The sequence below is a fragment of the Bos grunniens genome, chromosome 3 (genome assembly GCF_055505025.1).
Source record: "Bos grunniens cultivar Pamir isolate PY7600 chromosome 3, Bosgru_T2T1.0, whole genome shotgun sequence".
Lineage (NCBI taxonomy): Eukaryota > Metazoa > Chordata > Mammalia > Artiodactyla > Bovidae > Bos > Bos grunniens.
This window is the reverse complement of record NC_141167.1, coordinates 30197312-30217514: the sequence shown is the minus strand read 5'-3', so window position 1 is coordinate 30217514 and position 20203 is coordinate 30197312. Positions and strand designations below refer to the sequence as shown.

The window sequence follows — 20203 nt, the reverse complement described above, 5'->3', positions numbered from 1 at the left end:
TTTTGTCTGCACTGAAGATCTGTTGTTTAGTGTAGCCGCCGTCTTTACTTACCCTAGTTAGATGTTCTGGGTAGTTTGCTGTAGCTTCCACATCACCACTTGCTACTTCGTCTTTCACTTTTGTAGTATGGCGATATGGCTTCTTCCCTTCAACCTCACGAAGCAACCTCTGCTAGCCTCAGGCTTCTGCAGCTTTCTCATCTCCCTCAGCCTTTATAGAACTGAATAGAGTTAGGGCCTCGCTCTAGTTTAGGCTTTGGCTTACGGCAGTGTTGTGGCCACTTTGATCTTCTGCCTGGACCGCTGAAACTTTCTCCCTGTCAGCAGTAAGGCTGTTTGGCTTTGTTAGCATTTGTGTGTTCACTGGAGTAACACTTTTAATTTCCTTCAACAACTTTTCCTTTGCGTTCACAACTTACCTAACAGTTTGGTGCAAGACACCTATCTTTCAGCCTGTCTTGGCTTTCAGCTTGCCTTCCTCACTCAGCTTAATCTTTTCTAGCTTTTGATTTAAAGTGAGAGATGTGCTACTCACTCTTCCTTTCACTTGAACGTGTGGAGGCCATTGCAGGGCTGTTAGTTGGCTTAATTTTAATACTCTTATATCTCAGGGACAAGGGTAGCCTGAGGAGTGGGAGAGAAACCAGACATAAGCAGTTGGTGAAGCAGTCAGAACACATACATTTATTGTTTGCTATTCTAAACAGGCACAGTTCATAGTGCCCCTAAAGCAATTACAATAGTAATATCAAAGATAACTGATCACAGATCACCATAACAAATGTAACAATAATGAAAAAGTTTGAAATATTGTTAAGAATTGCCAAAATGTAACAGGTGGTGCTAGTGGTAAAGAACCTGCCTGCCAACTCAGGAGACATAAGAGACACTGGTTCGATCCCTGAGTTGGGAAGATCCCTGGAGGAGGAAATGGCAGCCCACTCCAGTATCTTTGCCTGGAGAATCCCACGGACAGAGGAGCCTGGCAGGCTACAGTCCACAGGGCCGCACAGAGTCAGTCACGACTGAAGCAGTAGCATGAGCACAACACATAGATATAACTGAGCAAATGCTCTTGGGAAAACAGTGCTGATAGACTTGCTGCATGCAGGGTTGCCACAAACCTTCAATTTGTAAAAAGCACAATGTCTGCCAAGCACAGCAAAGCAAAGCAGTGTAAAACAAGGGATGCCTAGATTCTGTTTGATACTAATACAGCCGCTCCAGCTCCTTTGTGTGTACATATCTTCTTCCATCCTTTTATTTCAACCTCTTTGTGTCTTTAAATCTAACGGGTATCTGTTGTAGACAGCATAGAGTTCAGTCCATTTTTAAAAATCCATTCTGCAAATCTCTGCCTTTTGGCTCGAGCCTTTAGTCCATATTCATTTAATATATTACTGGTAATTGTAACAATATAATTATTTGATAAAACAAGGTTTTTAGCTGCCATTTTGCTATTTGTCTTCTATTTTATGCCTTTTTGATCCTCTAATCCTCCATTACCACTCTGGTGTTAAGTAGATATTTTCAAGTGTGCTGTTTTCCTTGGTTTTTCTTTCACTGTGTAATTGTTAAAGTTATTTTATTAGTGATTGTCCCATAGTTTATATTTAACATCTTAATCTATAACTGTAATTTGGGTTAAAACCAACTTAATTTCAGTAGCATACAAAACATTCCTGCAGTATAACTCTGTTCTCTCACCTCTCCTTTGTGCTGTTATTATCATAGAGGTCACATCTGTAGTCATTATAAGCCCATTAACACAGTTTTGCAATTATTGCTTTATGCATCTATCTTTTGAATCAAAGGCAATGGCACCCCACTCCAGTACTCTTGCCTGGAAAATCCCATGGACGCAGGAGCCTAGTAGGCTGCAGTCCATGGGGTCACTAAGAGTTGGACACAACTGAGCGACTTCACTTTCACTTTTCACTTTCATGCATTGGAGAAGGAAATGGTATCCCACTCCAGTGTTCTTGCCTGGAGAATCCCAGGACAGGGGAGCCTGGTGGGCTGCCGTCTATGGGGTCTCACAGAGTCGGACACGACTGAAGTGACTTAGCAGCAGGAGAAGAAAGACTCCATTAATACTGTCTTTAATGAGAGGATGATGACGGGCCATGGAGGTGATGAAAATAGAGTTAATTCCACATTTGTGAATTTTTAACAAAAAAATCCATAAAGAAAAGTCTTTTACTGGAAAAATATTTATTAAAATATCAGTGTGGTTAATTTTTAAATGGTGAAATTAATGATGGGTTTTAGTTTTTGCTATTCATATTTTCTGTATTTTCTGCAATGAATATGTATTACTTATTTGGTAATTTAAGACAAAAGCATAAAGGTATTTACAAACCAAATTATATTACCAAGTGGAATGGGGTTCTTCAGTAGAATATACACCCTTTTTTTTTTTTTTAACCACTACAGGTGAATCCTTAGCTCTCTAATTTATTACGTTCTTCAAAAATCTGTATTTTAATGTATATCATACTAAATTATTTTACTTCTAAAATAATTCCAAGCTCACAAAAAAGTTGCAAGAATAGCACAAAACTGTTTTTGCAACTTTTCTATAAATCTATATAAATAGCCATAATAAATTTGAAATTCTTATATAAACTTTATTCAAGTTCTTAAAATGTTAACATTTTATCACATTCTCTTTATTATTCTTTCTTTCTGTATATGTAAATATCCATGTATGTATAATGTACATGTGTATATCGAAGTATTAATATATGTGTGTTTTGTTGTTTTTTTCTGAAATGTTTGAGAATAAAGACATTTGAGAATAATGATACACCTTTACCCTTAAATACTTCAGTATGTATTTCCTACAAACGGATATTCTCTTATATAACCACACTATATTATCAAAATTAGGATATTAACACTGATCAGGTACTAACGTCCTTTAAACCCAAGAAGTAAAAACAAATAAAAATTCCTATTTCACAACCTAATCCAGGATCCCATGTTGTATTTCTCTAGTCTGACTCAATCTTTAATGACGTTGACATTTTTGAAGAATACAGGCTAGTTATTTTTTAGATTGTTCCTCATTTTGGGTTTCCCTGAAAGTGAAAGAGGAGAGTGAAAAAGTTGGCTTAAAGCTCAACATTCAGAAAACTAAGATCGTTGCATCTGGTCCCATCACTTCATGGCAAATAGATGGGGAAACAGTGGCTGACTTTTTTTGGGGGGGCTCCAAAATGACTGCAGATGGTGATTGCAGCCATGAAATTAAAAGACGCTTACTCCTTGGAAGGAAAGTTATGACCAACCTAGACAACATATTAAAAAGCAGAGACATTACTTTGCCAACAAAGGTCCGTCTCGTCAAGGCTGTGGTTTTTCCAGTGGTCATGTATGGATGTGAGAGTTGAACTATAAAGAAAGCTGAGCACAGAAGAATTGATGCTTTTGACCTGTGGTGTTGGAGAAGACTCTTGAGAGTCCCTTGGACTGCAAGGAGATCCAACCAGTCCATCCTAAGGGAGATCAGTCCTGGGTGTTCATTGGAAGGACTGATGTTGAAGCTGAAACTCCAATACTTTGGCCACCTGATGAAGGGCTGACTCATTTGAAAAGACCCTGATGCTGGGAAAGATTAAGGGCAGGAGGAGAAGGGGACCACAGAGGATGAGATGGTTGGATGGCATCACCAACTCGATGGACATGGGTTTGGGTGGATGCTAGGAGTTGGTGATGGACAGGGAGGCCTGGTGTGCTACGGTTCATGGGGTCACAGAGAGTCGGATGCGACTGAACTGAACTGAACTGTGCCTAGAATCAGGGATGCATGTTTGGCAAGACTGTCACAGAAATGATGCTGTGCCGTTTATAGTGCGTCCATTCAGGAGGCACACGGTGTCTGTGTCGTTACTGCTGATGTTAAAGGTCTCCCTCCCTCACCCAAGGAAGCGCTTCGCTTTGGGTGGGTTTTGTTGGTTTATTGGTTTGTAAACAGTAGAAATGTACTTCTCAGAGTTCTTGAGGCTGGGAGTCTGAGATCAGGATCCCAGCATGGTTGAGTCCTACTGTGGCCCTCCTCTGGGTCCCAGGCTACTGACTTACAGTGTGAAGAGCAGAGAGGAGATACAGGCTCTTCTGTGACTCTCACAAGGGGGGTAATCCCATTTGGAAGCTCTTAGTTTTCATAGCTGATAGGTACATCAGATATTTCATATATGATTTGATCTGTTAACTTCCTGTGGCAATTGATGGTAGATATCTCATAGTAATGATATATTCCCATCATTCAACTGAATTCTGTTTTTTACATACCTTAATTCTACTTTGATCTTAGGTTCATAAATTGAAGCATTTAACAAGTGTACAATTTGAATACTATCTTAACCTCTTTATACATTTGGTCCTTTTCAATTCCAAGTAAAATTGGTTTATTTACAGAATTTATTAATTAAAAGTACTTCTTAAAGATGTTGTGCTTTAAAAACTGAATTATCCCCAGATATCATAATTCTGAATTTACTTCATTCGCCACCCCTCACTCTTCACCTCCAATTTATATCATATACTACTCCATTTTTAATTTTTATCACCTTCCTGGGTTTTGTCTTGTTTTCAGCCTAATTTAGCCTTGAACCTGAAAAAAATTTGTTGCATTCCTTTAGATAGCATTTATATGGGGTTGAAAATTCTTTTTTAATGTGCTTTTAAATCATTTCTGTTTTATATTTATGCTCCTTTGCTTCATTGAGGCTCAAGGTGAATTTTTTAATGAAATTATTTTATTTTTAATGATTGAATTATAGAGTGGATTGTGGAAATGGATAGATTTTCAAAGAAACTAGGTACTGGGCCATTTGGGAGGAGACATTCTGTTTGATTTATTACAGATTATCGTAGCAAGAACTGATGGAAAATCTGACAGTTACTCCATTGATAGCTTGAACTTTGTGTGAATTATTTTCCATTTGAAAATATGTTTTAAATACCTGCTTTGTGCTAGGCACTAGGTTTTAGAGATATAGACATTGTCGGAAACAGGGTCTTTGTCCTTATGGCTCACTTGTTTTAATGGGGACAAACAGAATAAATCACAAATATTATAAATGTAAAATTGTATCTGTGAGTTATGTTATAAAGGAGAAGTTCAGCATGGTAAGGTTATCAAATAATTAATGGAATTTGGTGATGTTTAGAAGTTCTTTAAAGGCTTTTCTCTGAAAGAGTTTTATAAAAGTAGATTGAAAAGGGCAGAAAGATGAGTTCAGGAATAGAAGCATCCCTATGGAGAAGGACAGATAGAGATGGGTTTGAGAGAAATATAGGGGGTCTGATCACTTAGTCTTAGTGGTGGAGATGGGAGACTAGGGTTTTAAGAATGTGATCCTGATTTCTGTTTGTGCTGCCAAATGAATGCAGTACCTATCATTCACTGAGTGGAAAGAAGGGAGCACAGCTCTGAGGTTTGAGAAACTCCAATGGCTAGGAAGGGGAGGATATACAAGAATAGGAGACAGAAGGAACAGTAGACCCCAGAGGAGAGGAGGGAAACAGGCTATCCTGGGAGGTTAGGGGAGTGAATCTAGCATACCAAGAAGAGGAAGCCTGCAGGTCAGACATTCCTGGAGAGTAAGATAAGGACTGAAACATGTCCATTGGATCGAATGATACAGCATTCAGTGTGGTGACCTTAACAGCTGCCACCTTGGGAGAGCAGGAACTCTAGAATCTATATTGGTGTAATACCAGGAGTGAGTCAGCGTGAGGAAATGGAGATAGCAGGTATAGATAATAACTCTAAGGAGAAATGTATGCCCTTGGTGAAATAGGATGGCTGTAGGTAAAGTAGATTGGGTACTATAGTGAGATAAAGAGAGTTCATTTTTGAAGACTGAGATGAGTTCACTTTCTGAGGGAGTAAGGATTCCACATTGATAAAAGCTGAGAATATTTCAGGTAGTCTTGGTATAAGATGTGATTATGAGAAAGAAATGTGGAATCCACACTCTTGGCATTAATGGCTACCATTAAGAGTCTACTTTGTGTTAAACTGAAAAGATTTTAAGTAGTCACTAATTAGTTTGGTTTTTTCTTTAAACCGTAATCCCTTTTTGTCAGAAGAATGATGAAAATGGAAACTGCTCAGGGGAAGGAATTGAATTCCCTACAACAAATTTATATGAACTGGAAAGCCGCGTTTTGACAGATCACTGGTCCATACCTTACAAGCGGGAAGAGTCACTAGGCAAATGCCTGTTGGCGTCTACCTACCTAGCAAGACTTGGTAAGTTCATACCTCAGGACACAGGGGGAGACTTCTTTTTTGATAGGAGGCCTGGCTTTAATCTTAGCTCCTGTTGTTGCCCATCTCTGTTATCTTAGATTGTGTATTCTCTTAGTCTTTCTTAGGGAAAGCATTAGTTACTCAGTGGAGTCTGACTCTTTACAATTGGACTGTAGCCCACCAAATTCCTTTCTCCATGGGATTCTCCAGGCATGAATACTGAATGGGTTGCCATTTCTTTCTCCAGGGGTCTTCCCTATCCAGGGATCGAACCTAGGTCTCCCACATTGCAGGCAGATTCTTTAATATCTTAGCCACCAGGGAACTCCTGTGAAATAAAAGTGTTGTATGAAATCAGCTGCTTTCTTCTAGCTCCAATAGAGTATAAGATTCATTAAATATATTTGAAAAATTCATATTATGGAAATTGAAATTAACATATTCCAAAGAGAAAGTACTGTTTATTTAACAAACATTTTATGCTTATTAAGTGCTTGGCACTGTCTTAGGTGCTTTGTGGTTGTTGTTCAGTCACCCAGTCATGTCCGACTCTTTGCAACCACATGGACTGCAGCACGCCAGGCTTCCCTGCCCCTCACCATCTCCTGAAGTTTGCCCACTTTCATGTCCATTGCATTGGTGATGCCATCCTCTCATCCTCTGATGCCTTCTTCTCCCTCTGCCCTCAATCATTCCAAGCATCAGAGTCTTTTCCAATGAGTCAACTGTTCACATCAGATGACCAAAATACTGGAGCTTCAGCATCAGTTCTTCCAACAAGTATTCAGGGTTGACTTCCCTTAAGGTCAACTGTTTGATCTCCTTACTGTCCAAGGGACCTTCAGGAGTCTTCTCCAGCACCACAGTTCAAAGGCATCAACTCTTTGGTATTCTGCCTTCTTTACAGTCCAGCTCTCACAACCGTTTGTGACCACTGGAAGACCATAGCCTTGACTATATGGACCTTTACCGGCAGAGTAATATCTCTGCTTTTCAACACACTGTCTAGATTTGTCATGGTTTTCCTGCCAAGAAGCAATTGTTTTCTGATTTCATGGCTGCAGTTACCATCCACAGTGATTTTAGAGCCCAAGGAAAAGGAAATCTGTCACACTTCCACCTTTAAATTATATTATTAAATAAAATATCACTAGGTTGGAGAATATGTATCATCATAAGGAGGCTTCTATACTATGAATATATTATATATTAAAGAGAAAACGGGCTTCCCTGGTGTCTCAGATGGTAAAGAATCTGCCTACAATACAGGAGACCTGGGTTTGATCTCTGAGTCAGGAAGACTCCCTGGAGAAGGAAAGGGCTCCAATATTCTTGCCTGGAGAATTCCATGGACAGAGGAGCCTGGTGAGCTACAGTCCATAGAGTCGCAAAGAGGTGGACTCAAGTGAGCAACTGACACTTTCACTAAAGAGAAGATGATTTGTTTTTCATATTGAATTCAGTTATAAATAGAATTAGGCTGTTTTGTGAATTTTTTTTCCTCATTTAAAGTGCATAGTTTACTATCGTGATTAAGTAAGAGGCGCATCAAAAGGAAATATTTTGGCTAGCTTCCATGGTGTGTTTATGACTGGCTTCTTAGCAGCAGCATTTATTGAGTGCCTGAGAGAATGCAGGTACTATGCTAAGCAGTGGCCCTGAAAAAAGAAAATGCATGCAGCAGTCTCCCCACTGATAAGCAAGATCTGTTACTGCGGTTTTTAAGTGTATTCTGAAGGGTAATTTTACAGTGGACTCATTCACTCACTCACTTATCGCTGTGCCAGGCTCAGTTCTGTGTGTTTTACTGCACAGAGTTCAGTTTGTTTTAGGGAAGAAGAGTGATCTTGGCATTTACTGAGAATAGTTCTGTTTTTAGTAGAGATGTTTAGAAAAACAATAATGGCTAATAAGTAGCTGCTGTTGCTGTTTTATTAGCTATTTTGTCAGATCATTGGCAGTTACTCTGACATGGAAACATAAGTCCAACCATTTCAATTCTAATTAGTGTTTATTATACTATTAGTCAGTATATATTAATAATATAAATATATCCTGATATTAATAAATAATTTAATGCTGTAACTATTTCTCAGTCTGTTTCTTTATCAGAATGTATGTCTTCTGCTTTTAATAATCCCTTAAGAATCAAGGTTTCTATGATAAGTAGTTCCATATGTATGAATTTGGAATGATATATGTGATTTCTGCAACCACCTAAAATCTCAATAAAGCATATTGTTTCATTTACTTTACTAAGGTCTTTCCGAGTCTGATGAGAACTGTAAAAGATTTATGGATAGGTGTATGCCTGAAGCGTTTAAAAAGGTAAGGAAAATGTGCTGGGCTGATTTTTTTTTTTGGTGGGGGTGAAGCTGAACAGGCTTTTTGTTTCAGTTTTAGTTTTTCATGTGTGAGCCCAGTTTATGAATCCTGCTCAACTGAGGAATGCTCTAATGTGAAAAAAGTAGCTCTGAATTGGGGGCTCAGAAATGATTTGTTTCTTCTGTATTTATTGTTTGCTCATTGCTTCATTTAATATCGCTTTTACTTTCTTCTATTTAACTGCTAAAGAATAGATTAAGTGTTATACTAGGAAATTAGACATCTTACTAAACTATGGATTGTGGCACTTAGATAATATTTATTTATGGAAAATATAGGTTGTTTTGTACTCACTATCCTACTGAGACAGAAGTGGATGTTTAAACTACAGAAAGTTGAACTGGATTGAATATTGTATCTGGCAAAACGTCATGCAGACGGCAGCATTTCTTTTGGACCTAGACTGATATGCTTGCCCCAATTCTGGTCACATCTCTTATAAAGCAGTTTTTCTTAATAGTGAGAATAGAAGATCACAGGACTTGTGTTTCTGAAAGCAGTCTAACTCGGCATGGCTGCCTTTGCAGGACCTGAGTCCTGAATCTCAGCAAGAGCAGAGACGATGTCACAGACACTGTTGTTTTTCCCAGCGTATAGCCAGTGCCAAGAACAGAGAAAGAGCTCAGTAAATCTTTGTTGAATGAATAAATGAGTCTCCTGCATTCTCAATAGTTCTGGGTTTTGATATCCATTTTTGTCTCAAATGCAAGTAAGTTACTACAACTACAGATGGATGAAGTTTGTATTTATTCATAAAACCCAGTAAAATAAACTGTTCACTTGCAAACTATTATTCCCGTCTGCATTTTGACAGAATCTCCATTGATTCAAGGCTTAAGGGAGAACGAAACTAATTTTAGGATTGAAAACAGCTTTATCTTTGTAAAATGGGAGAAATCTTTTAAAATTGTCATTTGGGCCGGGATTATATGGAATCAAGGTTTCTCCCCATTTTGGATGAATTCATCTACCATTTTGTGGTTTTGTGGTTGTAACTTTTTTAAGACTTTTGTTAAGAATTATAGTAGCTGTTAAAAGTAGCAGCACTTTTATAATGTAGCACACTGTGACACAGCACACTGGTCATAAGGGACACCCTCTCCCAACAGCACGAGAGGTGGCCGCCCTACACGTGGACGCCGCCACGTGGTCAGTGCCAAAAGCAGACTGATTAGCGTCTTTGCAGCTAAAGACGGAGAGACTCTATACAATCAGCAAAAACAAGACTGGGAGCTGTCTGTGGCTCAGATCATTAACTCCTTATTCAAAATTTGGGCTTAAATCGAAGACAGTAGGGAAAACCACTAGACCTTTCAGTTATAACCTAAATCAGATTCCTTATGATTATACAGTAGAGGTGACAAATAGATGCAAGGAATTAGATCTGGTAGACAAGAGTGCCTGAAGAACTTTGAAAGGAGGTTTGTAACATTGCACAGGAATCAGTGACCAAAACCATTCCCAAGAAAAAGAAACGCAAGAAGGCAAAGTGGTTGTCTGAGACAGCCTTACAAATAGCTGAGAAAAGAAGAGAAGCAAAAGGCAAAGGAGAAAGGGAAAGATATACCCATATGAAAACAGAATTCCAGAGAAGAGCAAGGAGAGATAAGAAGGCCTTTTTAAATGAACAGTGCAAAGAAATAGAGGAAAACAATAGAATGGTAAAGTCTTTAGATCTCTTCAGGAAAATTGGAGATATCAAATGAACATTTTATGCCAAGATGTGCACAATAAAGGACAGAAATGGCAAGGACCTGACAGAAGGGGACGAGCTTAAGAAGAAGTGGCAAGGATACACAGACCTTACAAAAGAAGTCTTAATGACCCAGATGACCACAGTGTTGTTACCCAGTCACTCGCCTAGAGCCAGGACATCCTGGAATGCAGTGTCAAGTGGGTATTAGGAAGCCTTACAACAAACAAAGCTAGCAGAAGTGATGGAAGTCTAGTTGAGCTATTTCAAATCCTAAAAGATTATGCTGTTAAAGTGCTACACTCAATATACCAGCAAATTTGCAAAACTCAAAACAGTGGCTATAGAACTGGAAAAGGTCAGTTTTCATTCCAATCTCAAAGAAAGACAATGACAAAGAATGTTCCATCTACCATATAATTGCACTCATTTCATATGCTTGGATGGTAATGCTCAAAATCCCTCAAGCTAGGCTTCAGCAGTATGTAAACTGAGTACTTCCAGATTTACAAACTGAATTTAGAAAAGGGAGAGAAACCAGAGATCAAAGTGCCAACATCCGTTGGACCCTAGAAAAAGCGAGGGAATTACAGAAAAACATCCATTGCTGCTTCATTGACTGTGCTAAAGCCTTTGACTGTGTGGATCACAACAAACTATGGAAAACTGTTTAAAGAGATGGGAATATCAGACTATCTTACCTGACTCCTGAGAAACCTCTATGCAGGTCAAGAAGCAACAGTTAGAACCAGGCTGGTTCAAAATGGGGAAGATAGTGCATCAAGTCCTTATATTTTTACTCTGCTTATTTATATGCAGAGTACATCATGTGAAATGCTGGGCTGAATGAATCACAAGCTGGAGTCCAGATTGCTGGGAGAAATATCAACAACCTCAGATATGCAGGTGATACCATTCTAAAGGTAGAAAATGAAAGGGAACTAAAGAGCTTCTTAATGAGGGTGATAGAGAAAAGTGAAAAAGCTGGTTTAAAACTCAAAAAACTAAGTTTCAAAAAGCTAAGATCATGGCATCCAGTCCCATCACTTCATGGCAAATAGATGGGGAAAAATGAAAACAGTGGCAGATTTTATTTTCTTGGGCTCCAAAATCACTGTGGATGGTGACTGCAGCCACAAAATTAGAAGACACTTGCTCCTTGGAAGAAAAGCTACGACAAACCTAAAAAGCAGAGACATTACTTTGCTGACAAAGGTCCGTATAGTCAACGCTGTGGTTTTTCCAGTAGTCATGTATGGGCGTAATAGTTGGACCATAAAGAAAACTGAACACCAAAAAATTGATGCTTTCAAATTGTGGTTCTGGATAAGACTCTTGAGAGTCCCTTGGATAGCACAGAGATCAAACCAGTCAATTCTAAAGGAAATCAACCCTGAATATTCATTGGAAGGACTGATGCTGAAGCTGCAATACTTTGGCCACCTGATGCAAGGAGTGGACTCATTGGGAAAGACCCTGATGCTAGAAAAGATTGAGGGCAGGAAGAGAAGGCGACAAGGAATGAGATGGTTAGATAGCATCACTGACTCAATGGACTTGAATTTGAACAAGTCCAGGGAGATAGTGAAGGACAGGGAAGCCTTGCATGGAATCCCAAAGAGTTGGACATGACTTAGTGACTGAACAGCACCACCAACAGCAAGCTGTAATAACAAATGGTCAAGTGGTTGCTGGGAGTTTTTTCCTATAAAACTCTGAGCACAAAAGTACCTTGCATTGTGTTCATTGTCATTCGATTCTTAGAATTTAGAGCTATTGAAAAAATTTCCCTACACCAGAAGAGCTACAGAATTCTGTGTTTCTTTAGACTTGTGTTTCCTGATATGATAAATCTCTCCCTGCCCTCTTTCCTGGGCTTTTCTTACAAGCTGCCTGTTTTTTAAAAACAGAAGAAAAAAAGAGTTAAGAGTATAAGTAATAAGCAGTTGTGTGAATAAGGTACAGAAAAGGAGTTTTGTTGTAATTTCTACTTTCGTCACCTTTCACCTTCAGGCTAGCCTAGATTCTAGTGTGTTCAGGCAGGTAACAGCATGTACATCTGGTCATAGTGCATAGTAATGTTTAAACCTTGTGTACCTTTTCCCCGCACGGTGCTGCTTGTCTTACCTGCCTTAATCTGGCAGGTAGATAGGACTCCCGTTTTCAAAGCAAAAACTGAACAAATGAGATGGCAACAGAGGCAGTGGTGCTTAGCCCACATAAATTTTATTTTGTTACATGTGCTTAGTCGTTCAGTCCTGTCCAACTCTACAACCCCATGGACTGTAGCCTGCCAGGCTCCTCTGTCTCTGGGGATTTTTGTTGTTACATGGAGCTTCTTAAATCTTAATCTCTGCTTTATTTTGCTTTATTATATAAGTTTTAAGTACAGGAAGGATAGATAGGCAGGCAAAAGAATTCTGGCAAAAAATATTAACTCATTGGCTTAAAATCACATTGGCTTATATAAAATCAGTCTTATGGTTATTGTTCATTTGAGCAAGTGGTGCAGCTAATTGCTATATAGAAAGTCTGAAGCTGAGGTTTTCCTTTGCTGCTAAAGAAGTTTGGATTATTTCAGGATCTTACCCCTCTTGTTAAGCAGTTCTGGGTGTGGCCAAGGTGAAATTTTTATAGCACAATATTTTCCCTCTCAATGGAAATCTTACGAAAACCACTGTACCCATTTGCTAGTATTTTATTAAGTGGAATCCTTTGATTTCTCATTCCCTGTTCTGGTGGTTATTCCTGAGTTAGACTTCCCCGAGGACTTAGATCAAAATTTGGGGAACTCTAAAGATGAAGATTTTAGATTCTTATGTGCCATTTCCTTCCTTCCTTTTTTTTTTTTAATCTGAGATACTGATTATAAGATTTACCATTATGTTATACTCTGTGTTTTATATTTGAGAAAAATAACGCTAAGTAAACAGTGTTATAATGCCTTATCACTTAAAGCTATTTTTTATTTACTTAAACTAAAAAAAAATTGAGTATTAACTTTTATGCACACCAGAAAGGAAAACACAATCAAAATAAATTGGCAAGGTATTCCTAAAAAATTTTTTCCCGCTCAGAGCCCTGCTGCCATCTGGTCAACAGGTGGGAAGATCCATTTCTGTTTCTGAGATATAAATAATATGACGAGAATGTGCATGTTCAAATCATGAAATACAGCATCCATTTCTTAGATTCCAGGAATGTTAATTAATAGTGATAGCCAAAATACACTCATCATAAAACCTTGCTAATACTTTTACATTCATTATACCTTTTGATATTAATATTTGTAACATCTCTGTTAAGTGGGTAGGAGTTATGCCTGTTTTGAGACAGGAGAACTGAGTCTCTGAGAATTCAGGTAAATTTGTCCAAGGCCACGCAGCTAGAAAATAGTACCAGAAGTGAGCTCAAGTTCTTTCTTGCGCTTCACCATTTTACCTCCCCTAGTAATAATGAAAGGTAGAGAAACAATAAACATTCTCTTTTAACAAACTGTTTTAATATAAGGGAATTAAAGTTCAAAAAATAAAGCTAAGTGTTGACTGAAATAAATGAACAAGTAAATGGACTGCAGCTGTGGGTCTGTTAAAGCAAGTTATCTGCATAAAAGTAAGTATTATAATAATAATCACTTGATTATTGTAAAGATTGCACTCATGATTGCAGACATTTTTTTTTCTTTCTTTCGAATAAGACTGTAAACTGCCCTTTTTGTTTTTATAGCTCCTGACATCAAGTGCTGTTCACAAGTGGGGTACTGAAATTCATGAAGGGATCTACAACATGTTGATGCTATTAATAGAACTGGTTGCAGAAAGAATAAAACAAGATCCAATTCCCACTGGTCTGCTGGCTGTGCTTACAATGGTACAGTATGTCTAAAATGAAGTACTTTGCATTTTGCTTTTGTTTAACATACCTACTACCTTTTGACTAATAATTAGTAATAAGTCATAATGATATTATCATTAAAGACATTCTTCCATTTTATTTTTAAAGCAGAGCTGCCATTCTGTGCTTTCAGTTTTAAAGAAATGCATTAAATAGAATGAATAAAATTATTAAATTGCTTAATGATTAATTAGAATGATTAAATAGCTTTCCTTTTTGTCTCCCTTATTATTCACATCACAAATACTATCATATAGGGTGCTGATGTAGTTTGGTTTCCAGGCTTTCCTCTGATTAGTAACAGTAGCTGCAAGAGGAAGTGGGGCTCGTGTGTTCCCTCATAACTTTTTTTGCTGGGGCTGTCTCATGCAGCATCCAAGATCTTAGTTCCCCAATCAGGTATACAACCCATGCCCCTTGCACTGGGAGCATGGAGTCTTAACCACTGGACTGCCGGGAAGTCCCTGCCTCCTAACTTCTGTCTTCGCTGCGTTAGTGCCCATCTCTACTGGTGGCGGCCCTAGGACGTTTGCAGCGTTGGCTTCCCCTTGCCTTGGATCAGACCTCTGGTCCTAAGCCCTCCTCCTCTTTCCCTGTAGCAAACATTGAACGAAGCAGGAGAGTAGTACTTTGGCCATTTGCTCCTCAGCACTTGCTAAGGAGTATGTTTTGTTGAGGTACTTGAAAGATTCCATTAATGAGGAAGTCCAAGGTGATATTTTTATCTTCTTTTCTAATGCTAATATGTGTTGCTATAGAAATAGCTAATAATAATGTTTCTCTGTTCTCTTTGAATCTAGGCTTTCAATCCTGATAATGAATACCATTTTAAAAACAGAATGAAAGTGTCTCAGAGGAATTGGGCAGAAGTATTTGGAGAGGGAAATATGTTTGCTGTTTCACCTGTATCTACTTTCCAAAAGGTAAACATAGTTCTGTTTCATAGTTTTATAAATAAACGTATTGAAAAAGATTTTGTCTGCTACAAAAATGACAGTTTACATGGAAAGATTAAAATAGCCCATGAGAAATGGCAAATACTCCATGTAGCTCTTAAAATAGCTCAATATTTCAACAGTTTTTTCAGCTATTGCATATTTTTCCATAGCTGTTAATTAACTTCACGAGGAACTTTATAGATTTGAAACGTTTGGTGAATAAGAAATAACTGCATGACATGAAAAGTGCCCTATTTATTGAATTACCAGAGCCCCTGTTTAATGGGTGTCCCAGTTTCTTAGAGACATTTGAGAAGCTAGAGCATTTGAAATTACTTGAAATGACTAGTTATTGCTAGAAAAAATAATAATTAATCTCATGTATAATTTTCTCCTAAACTCCACAAGCTTTAAAGCTTTTGTTTTTTTTCAAGCACAAGCCAATATCTTCATTTTATATTTAAAGGTCTACAATGTGCCAATAACATACCCACATAAAGAGCACATAATTCCAACAGTTTGTTGATCAAACACTGTTTTGGTTTTGGAGAAATATTTGAAAGAAGTCAACATAGTAGATAAGAAACTTGTCCATTGCTTTAGTAGAAGCAGAGGTTCAGTTCAGTGATCATTTGTTGAACATCTGCTGTGTGTCTGGCATTATTCTAGGTTTTGGAGATATAAATAAATAGTTCTTGCATAGATAGTTCTTGCCCTTAGTATAGAGTAATAAGACATGGTTTCTAACTTACAGCATAGTGGAGGAAATAGGAAATTAAAAAAAAAAATCACAGTGTAACAAACAACAGGTGCAAGTGTAATAATAATGTGCTATTCACGGGATATAGGGAAAGGAGTTGCCACCTTGGAGGGTCAGGCAGTACTCCAGGGAGGAGGTGAGAGCTGAGTGGAAAGGACAGTGAGTATATCCTGCGGAATTTAACCTCCACAGCAACTCTGTGAGTTAGGTATTATTTTTACCCCCATTTTGTAGATGAGAAATTTGAGGCACACAGAGGTTAACTACTTGTCTAAATTCACAAGCCTTGTTACAGCAGGGACCTATGTGAGCTGGCTCCATAGTCTGCATTCTTTATATAGCCTTGCCTCTCAAGATATTAAAATCTCATCTTCAATATTGTCATGACTATTAAATGACAAATGTATACAAAAACACTGAACACAGTGGGTCACTTTAGTAAGTACTCAGCGAATGTTCTTTCTCTCCCCTGCCCAGTTTATATATGCAGCAACAGACACCCAGAAACGTTCAGTCTCTAATTTCCTCTCATTACCATGAAAGGAATTCTCTCTCCTACAAAGGCCCTATACACCCTCTCCTCTCCTGTTGCCTTCTCAAGCATTTTACACCTTAGCATTTCTATTCTCTTTGGTATGCTCGGTTTTTGTCTCTTCATCGATTACTCCCATTGTGTATTACGTGGTCTAGTATTTTCCCGTCTTTAAAAATTCCGCCTTTGATACTGCATCCATCTCTAGCTTCAGCATTGTGCTCTGTCCCTCTTCACAACCAACCAGATGAAAGTTTCCATGTCCTTCCCTCTCAGTTATTCTTTTAGTGCTTACGCTGACATTTTAACTTATAAAAAACAAAGCATACATTTCATCACTATCTTTACACTCCTCTGAGTAGTACATGAAAACCTTAGTATGTTCTGTGTGCTCCTTCCTCACCTGACTCATCCTTTTGTCTTTATTACGCATTGTCTTAGTCCTCTCCTATCTCATTTTATTCCCCTCAAATAGGTACCATCAACCTTATTTTATGCGGTGCTTTGACTCAGCCCTGTTTACATGCTGCCTCTTTGTGTACCATTTCGTCTGTATTTCAGGCCTTCCGTTGGGATAATTTTTCTTCTTCCTGGAATACATCCTGTAAATTGTCCTCTCATAAGGGGTCCATTGGTGACTGAGTCTTTGTTTTTGATGGCCTAACTTTGGTTTTATTTTCTGTTACTTGAAGAACATTTTTTCTGGGTTTTAAATTCTAGATTGACATATGTTTTGTGGCAGAATATCACAGATATCATTTCAGTGTCTTCTGGCTTTGAGTATTGCTTTTGAAAGTTGACTGATGGTCTGACTATTGTTTGTTTTTAAGAAGTCTCTTTTCATGGCTGTTTTTTGAGATCTATTTCTTTTAGATATTTGGCAGTTTGACTCTCACTGCAGTTAACTGAGATATTCTTTTTGTTTATTTTGCCTCAGATGCATTGAATTTCCCAAACTAAGGATGTATATCTTGTATCAATTCTGGAAAATTCTCACCCATTACCTTTTAAAATACTGCCTTTTCCCCAGTAGTCTCTTCTTCTATAACTATGGCTGCATGTTCAGCCTTCTCATCCTGTCCTTATGTCCCTTGACCTCTTTCATATATTGTATCTGTTTGTTTTCCTGTGCAGCGTTTGCGATGACGTTTTTCAGATCTGTGGTCCAGTTCGACTCTGCTTGTTTCTAATTATTTCATATTCTTGAGTCATATTTTCAGTTTCCTCCTTGTTTAATGCTTAACTTATATGCTCTGTCTGATATCTAAAAGCTGGTCTGATTCTGCCCACTTTTACTCACTTGTTTGTTTATGTGTGTGTAGAAAAACGTATTTATACTTGTTTCTTTATTTTTCTATGAACTTACGTTTCTTGGAATTTAGGAACATTTTCTGAGGCCTGAGTTGCAAGTTCTTTCCTCCAAAAAACATTTACTTCTTCTGGGTGCCTGGGAATACTATGATTTGGGACCACTTTAGAATCAATATTCAACTTAAGGTTTTTCAGACCATAAAGTCAATTTGAATTAGAGCAGCAAAGCCATGTGAGGGCAATTAGATGTTTATAAATTCCTGGAGAATTTTTTTCTCCTCACCATCCAGTAGCAGAGTCAAGGTAGGCTTGTTGTTTCCATTCCACAGTAAGTTTATTTCAGTTCACCTTACATTCAGGCTGTAGTGCTTTGGGTTCTTGCTTTATGTGACAGCCTCTTCTTAGTCTCTGAGCCCTATGCTGGCATTGTGTCCTGCTTCTGAGCCACCGTAAGGCTATGAAAATGGAAGCTAGAGATCTCCTCAGTTCCATAGATGCCTGCAGCATGATAGCTGGCCTCACGGCTTGTTTACTTCACAGGATTTCTGCTTTCTCTCTTTTTTTTTTTTGGTTACACTTCTGAGGACGTTTTACCAACTCAGTTCTATGTTTTAAAAGATTTTTTTTTTTAATTTTAAGATTTTTTTTTAAGCTGCGGTGGCTCTTTGTTGCTGTGAGCAGGCTTTCTCCAGTTGTAGTGAGTGGGGGCTCTGTAGTTGCAGTGTGGTGACTTCTCTTGTGGGGCACGGGTTCTAGGCCTGCAGGCTTCAGCAGTTGCACACGTGGGCTCAGTAGGTGTGGTGCATGGGCTCAGTTGCTCCGCAGCATGTGGTATCTTCCTAGACCAGGGATTGAACCGGAGTCCCTTGCATTGCAAGGGAGATTCTTAACTACCAGGGAAGCCCTTAAATGTTTCCTGTTAGTTGTTTTCAGTTGGAGAGATGTTTGAGGCAACTAGACTGAAGTCTCCATTAGATCTTCTAGGCGTCCCATCCCTCCTCCTTCTGCTACCAGTTCCCTGAAACTGCTGTCATTAAGGTACTGTGCTTCTAGATCCGGAGAAACTGTCTCTTGCCCCAGTCGGCATCAGTGGTCAGTTTCTTCTTCCTTGAAACTTCCTTCCCTACAGTCTCTTGCTCTCTGCCTGCCCCCTCAGCTACCTCTCCTTTCTTGACTCATCCAGAGCCTTCTTCTCTTCGTTCACCATACTCCCTGTAAGAAATAGCTTCCATTCTTAGAGATCTAAATGTCATCTTTGTGCTGATGGTCCTCTGCTTTATATCTCTGTGGCCCAGACCTCTTTCCTAAGCACAGCAGACTTGAAGAGCCAGCTGTCTCCACTTGGTTACCACAGAGACATCTCAGACTGTGCCTGAAGCAGAACTTCATTATTTTTCCCCAGACTTCATTCTCCACCTTTTCAGTAAATGGCATCACCATCTACCTAGATGCCCAAGCTGAAAACATAGGAATCAGCCATGATTCGTATTCATATCCAAACCATAAACAGGTCCTTTGATTTAATCTCACATAGATTTTCAGTTGACGTCTCTCTGTTTCTTCTGCCACCATCCCACTCCAAACACCATCATGTCCTGCCTAATTACTACACTAGTCTTCCCTCTGGTATCTCTGCTTTTTACTTTCTCATTCATCCTTTCCTTTCCATTCTCCACATAAGTGTAAGAGTCCCCTTAAAACATAAAATGTATCATTTTCTTCTTTAAACACCTCTGTTGCTTTCCTTCTAATCACAGTCTACAAATTTCTGCATGTTCCAGCTTTTCTTCTCTCTAGAATTTAATCTTTGCCATTCTCCCCTGCTCACCACCTCCCAGGTGGGAGAGTTGCCGCTCCGTTTTTCAAATGAAGATAGGCTTTTCTGCCTTCCCCAAACAGAGCCTTTCCCATTTTAGCCTCTCTGCCTGGACTGTTCTTTGAATGGCTCAATCTGTCTCATCCTTTAAGTTCTAGATTAAATACCACCTTTTCAAAGAGATTTTCTATGACCACCACTCTGAACAGAGTGGGCTCTTATTTCTCATTGGAGGACCTTTTGTGGAAATGCACAACCTGAATGAATTATGTGTTGGTTTACTTGTCTTTATCGACCCTGCTGGAATATGAATTCCATGAAAGCAGGTAGCACATCTCTTCTTCATCGCTGTTCTGTATCCAGCCACTGGAACATTATGCAGCTTCTAGAACAGTGAATGCTTGAGAGAGGAAATAAAGGAAGAAAAGGAGGAGAAAAGAAGTGCTTACTCTAGGACACTAATTAATGGTACAGCTGGGACTAAATCTTTAATGTCTTGATTCTTGATTTGCTACTCTGAGTTAATAATTATTTATCCTGTACCTCAGAAAGCTTAAACAACTGATCTCACCTACCCAGAATGCATAAATGCTTTGTATTGTAGCAGTC

At 38.6% G+C, this 20203-nt stretch overlaps 1 protein-coding gene across 8 annotated transcripts in view; it reads left to right on the top strand.

Annotated features, from left to right (window-relative positions):
• USP24 (ubiquitin specific peptidase 24) overlaps positions 1-20203 on the top strand; it is a 156578-nt gene that overhangs the window by 31884 nt on the left and 104491 nt on the right. For 5 of the 8 annotated variants that reach the window (XM_086390176.1, XM_086390175.1, XM_086390173.1 and 2 more), the window contains exons 2-5: positions 6100-6265; positions 8526-8593; positions 14070-14213; positions 15038-15160. In XM_086390176.1, the coding sequence (XP_086246302.1) occupies positions 6100-6265; positions 8526-8593; positions 14070-14213; positions 15038-15160 (501 nt within the window). Of the gene's footprint in view, positions 1-6099; positions 6266-8525; positions 8594-14069; positions 14214-15037; positions 15161-20203 lie in introns of those variants that run through there. The other 3 variants (XM_086390174.1, XM_086390171.1, XM_086390177.1) reach the window with 2 other exon arrangements.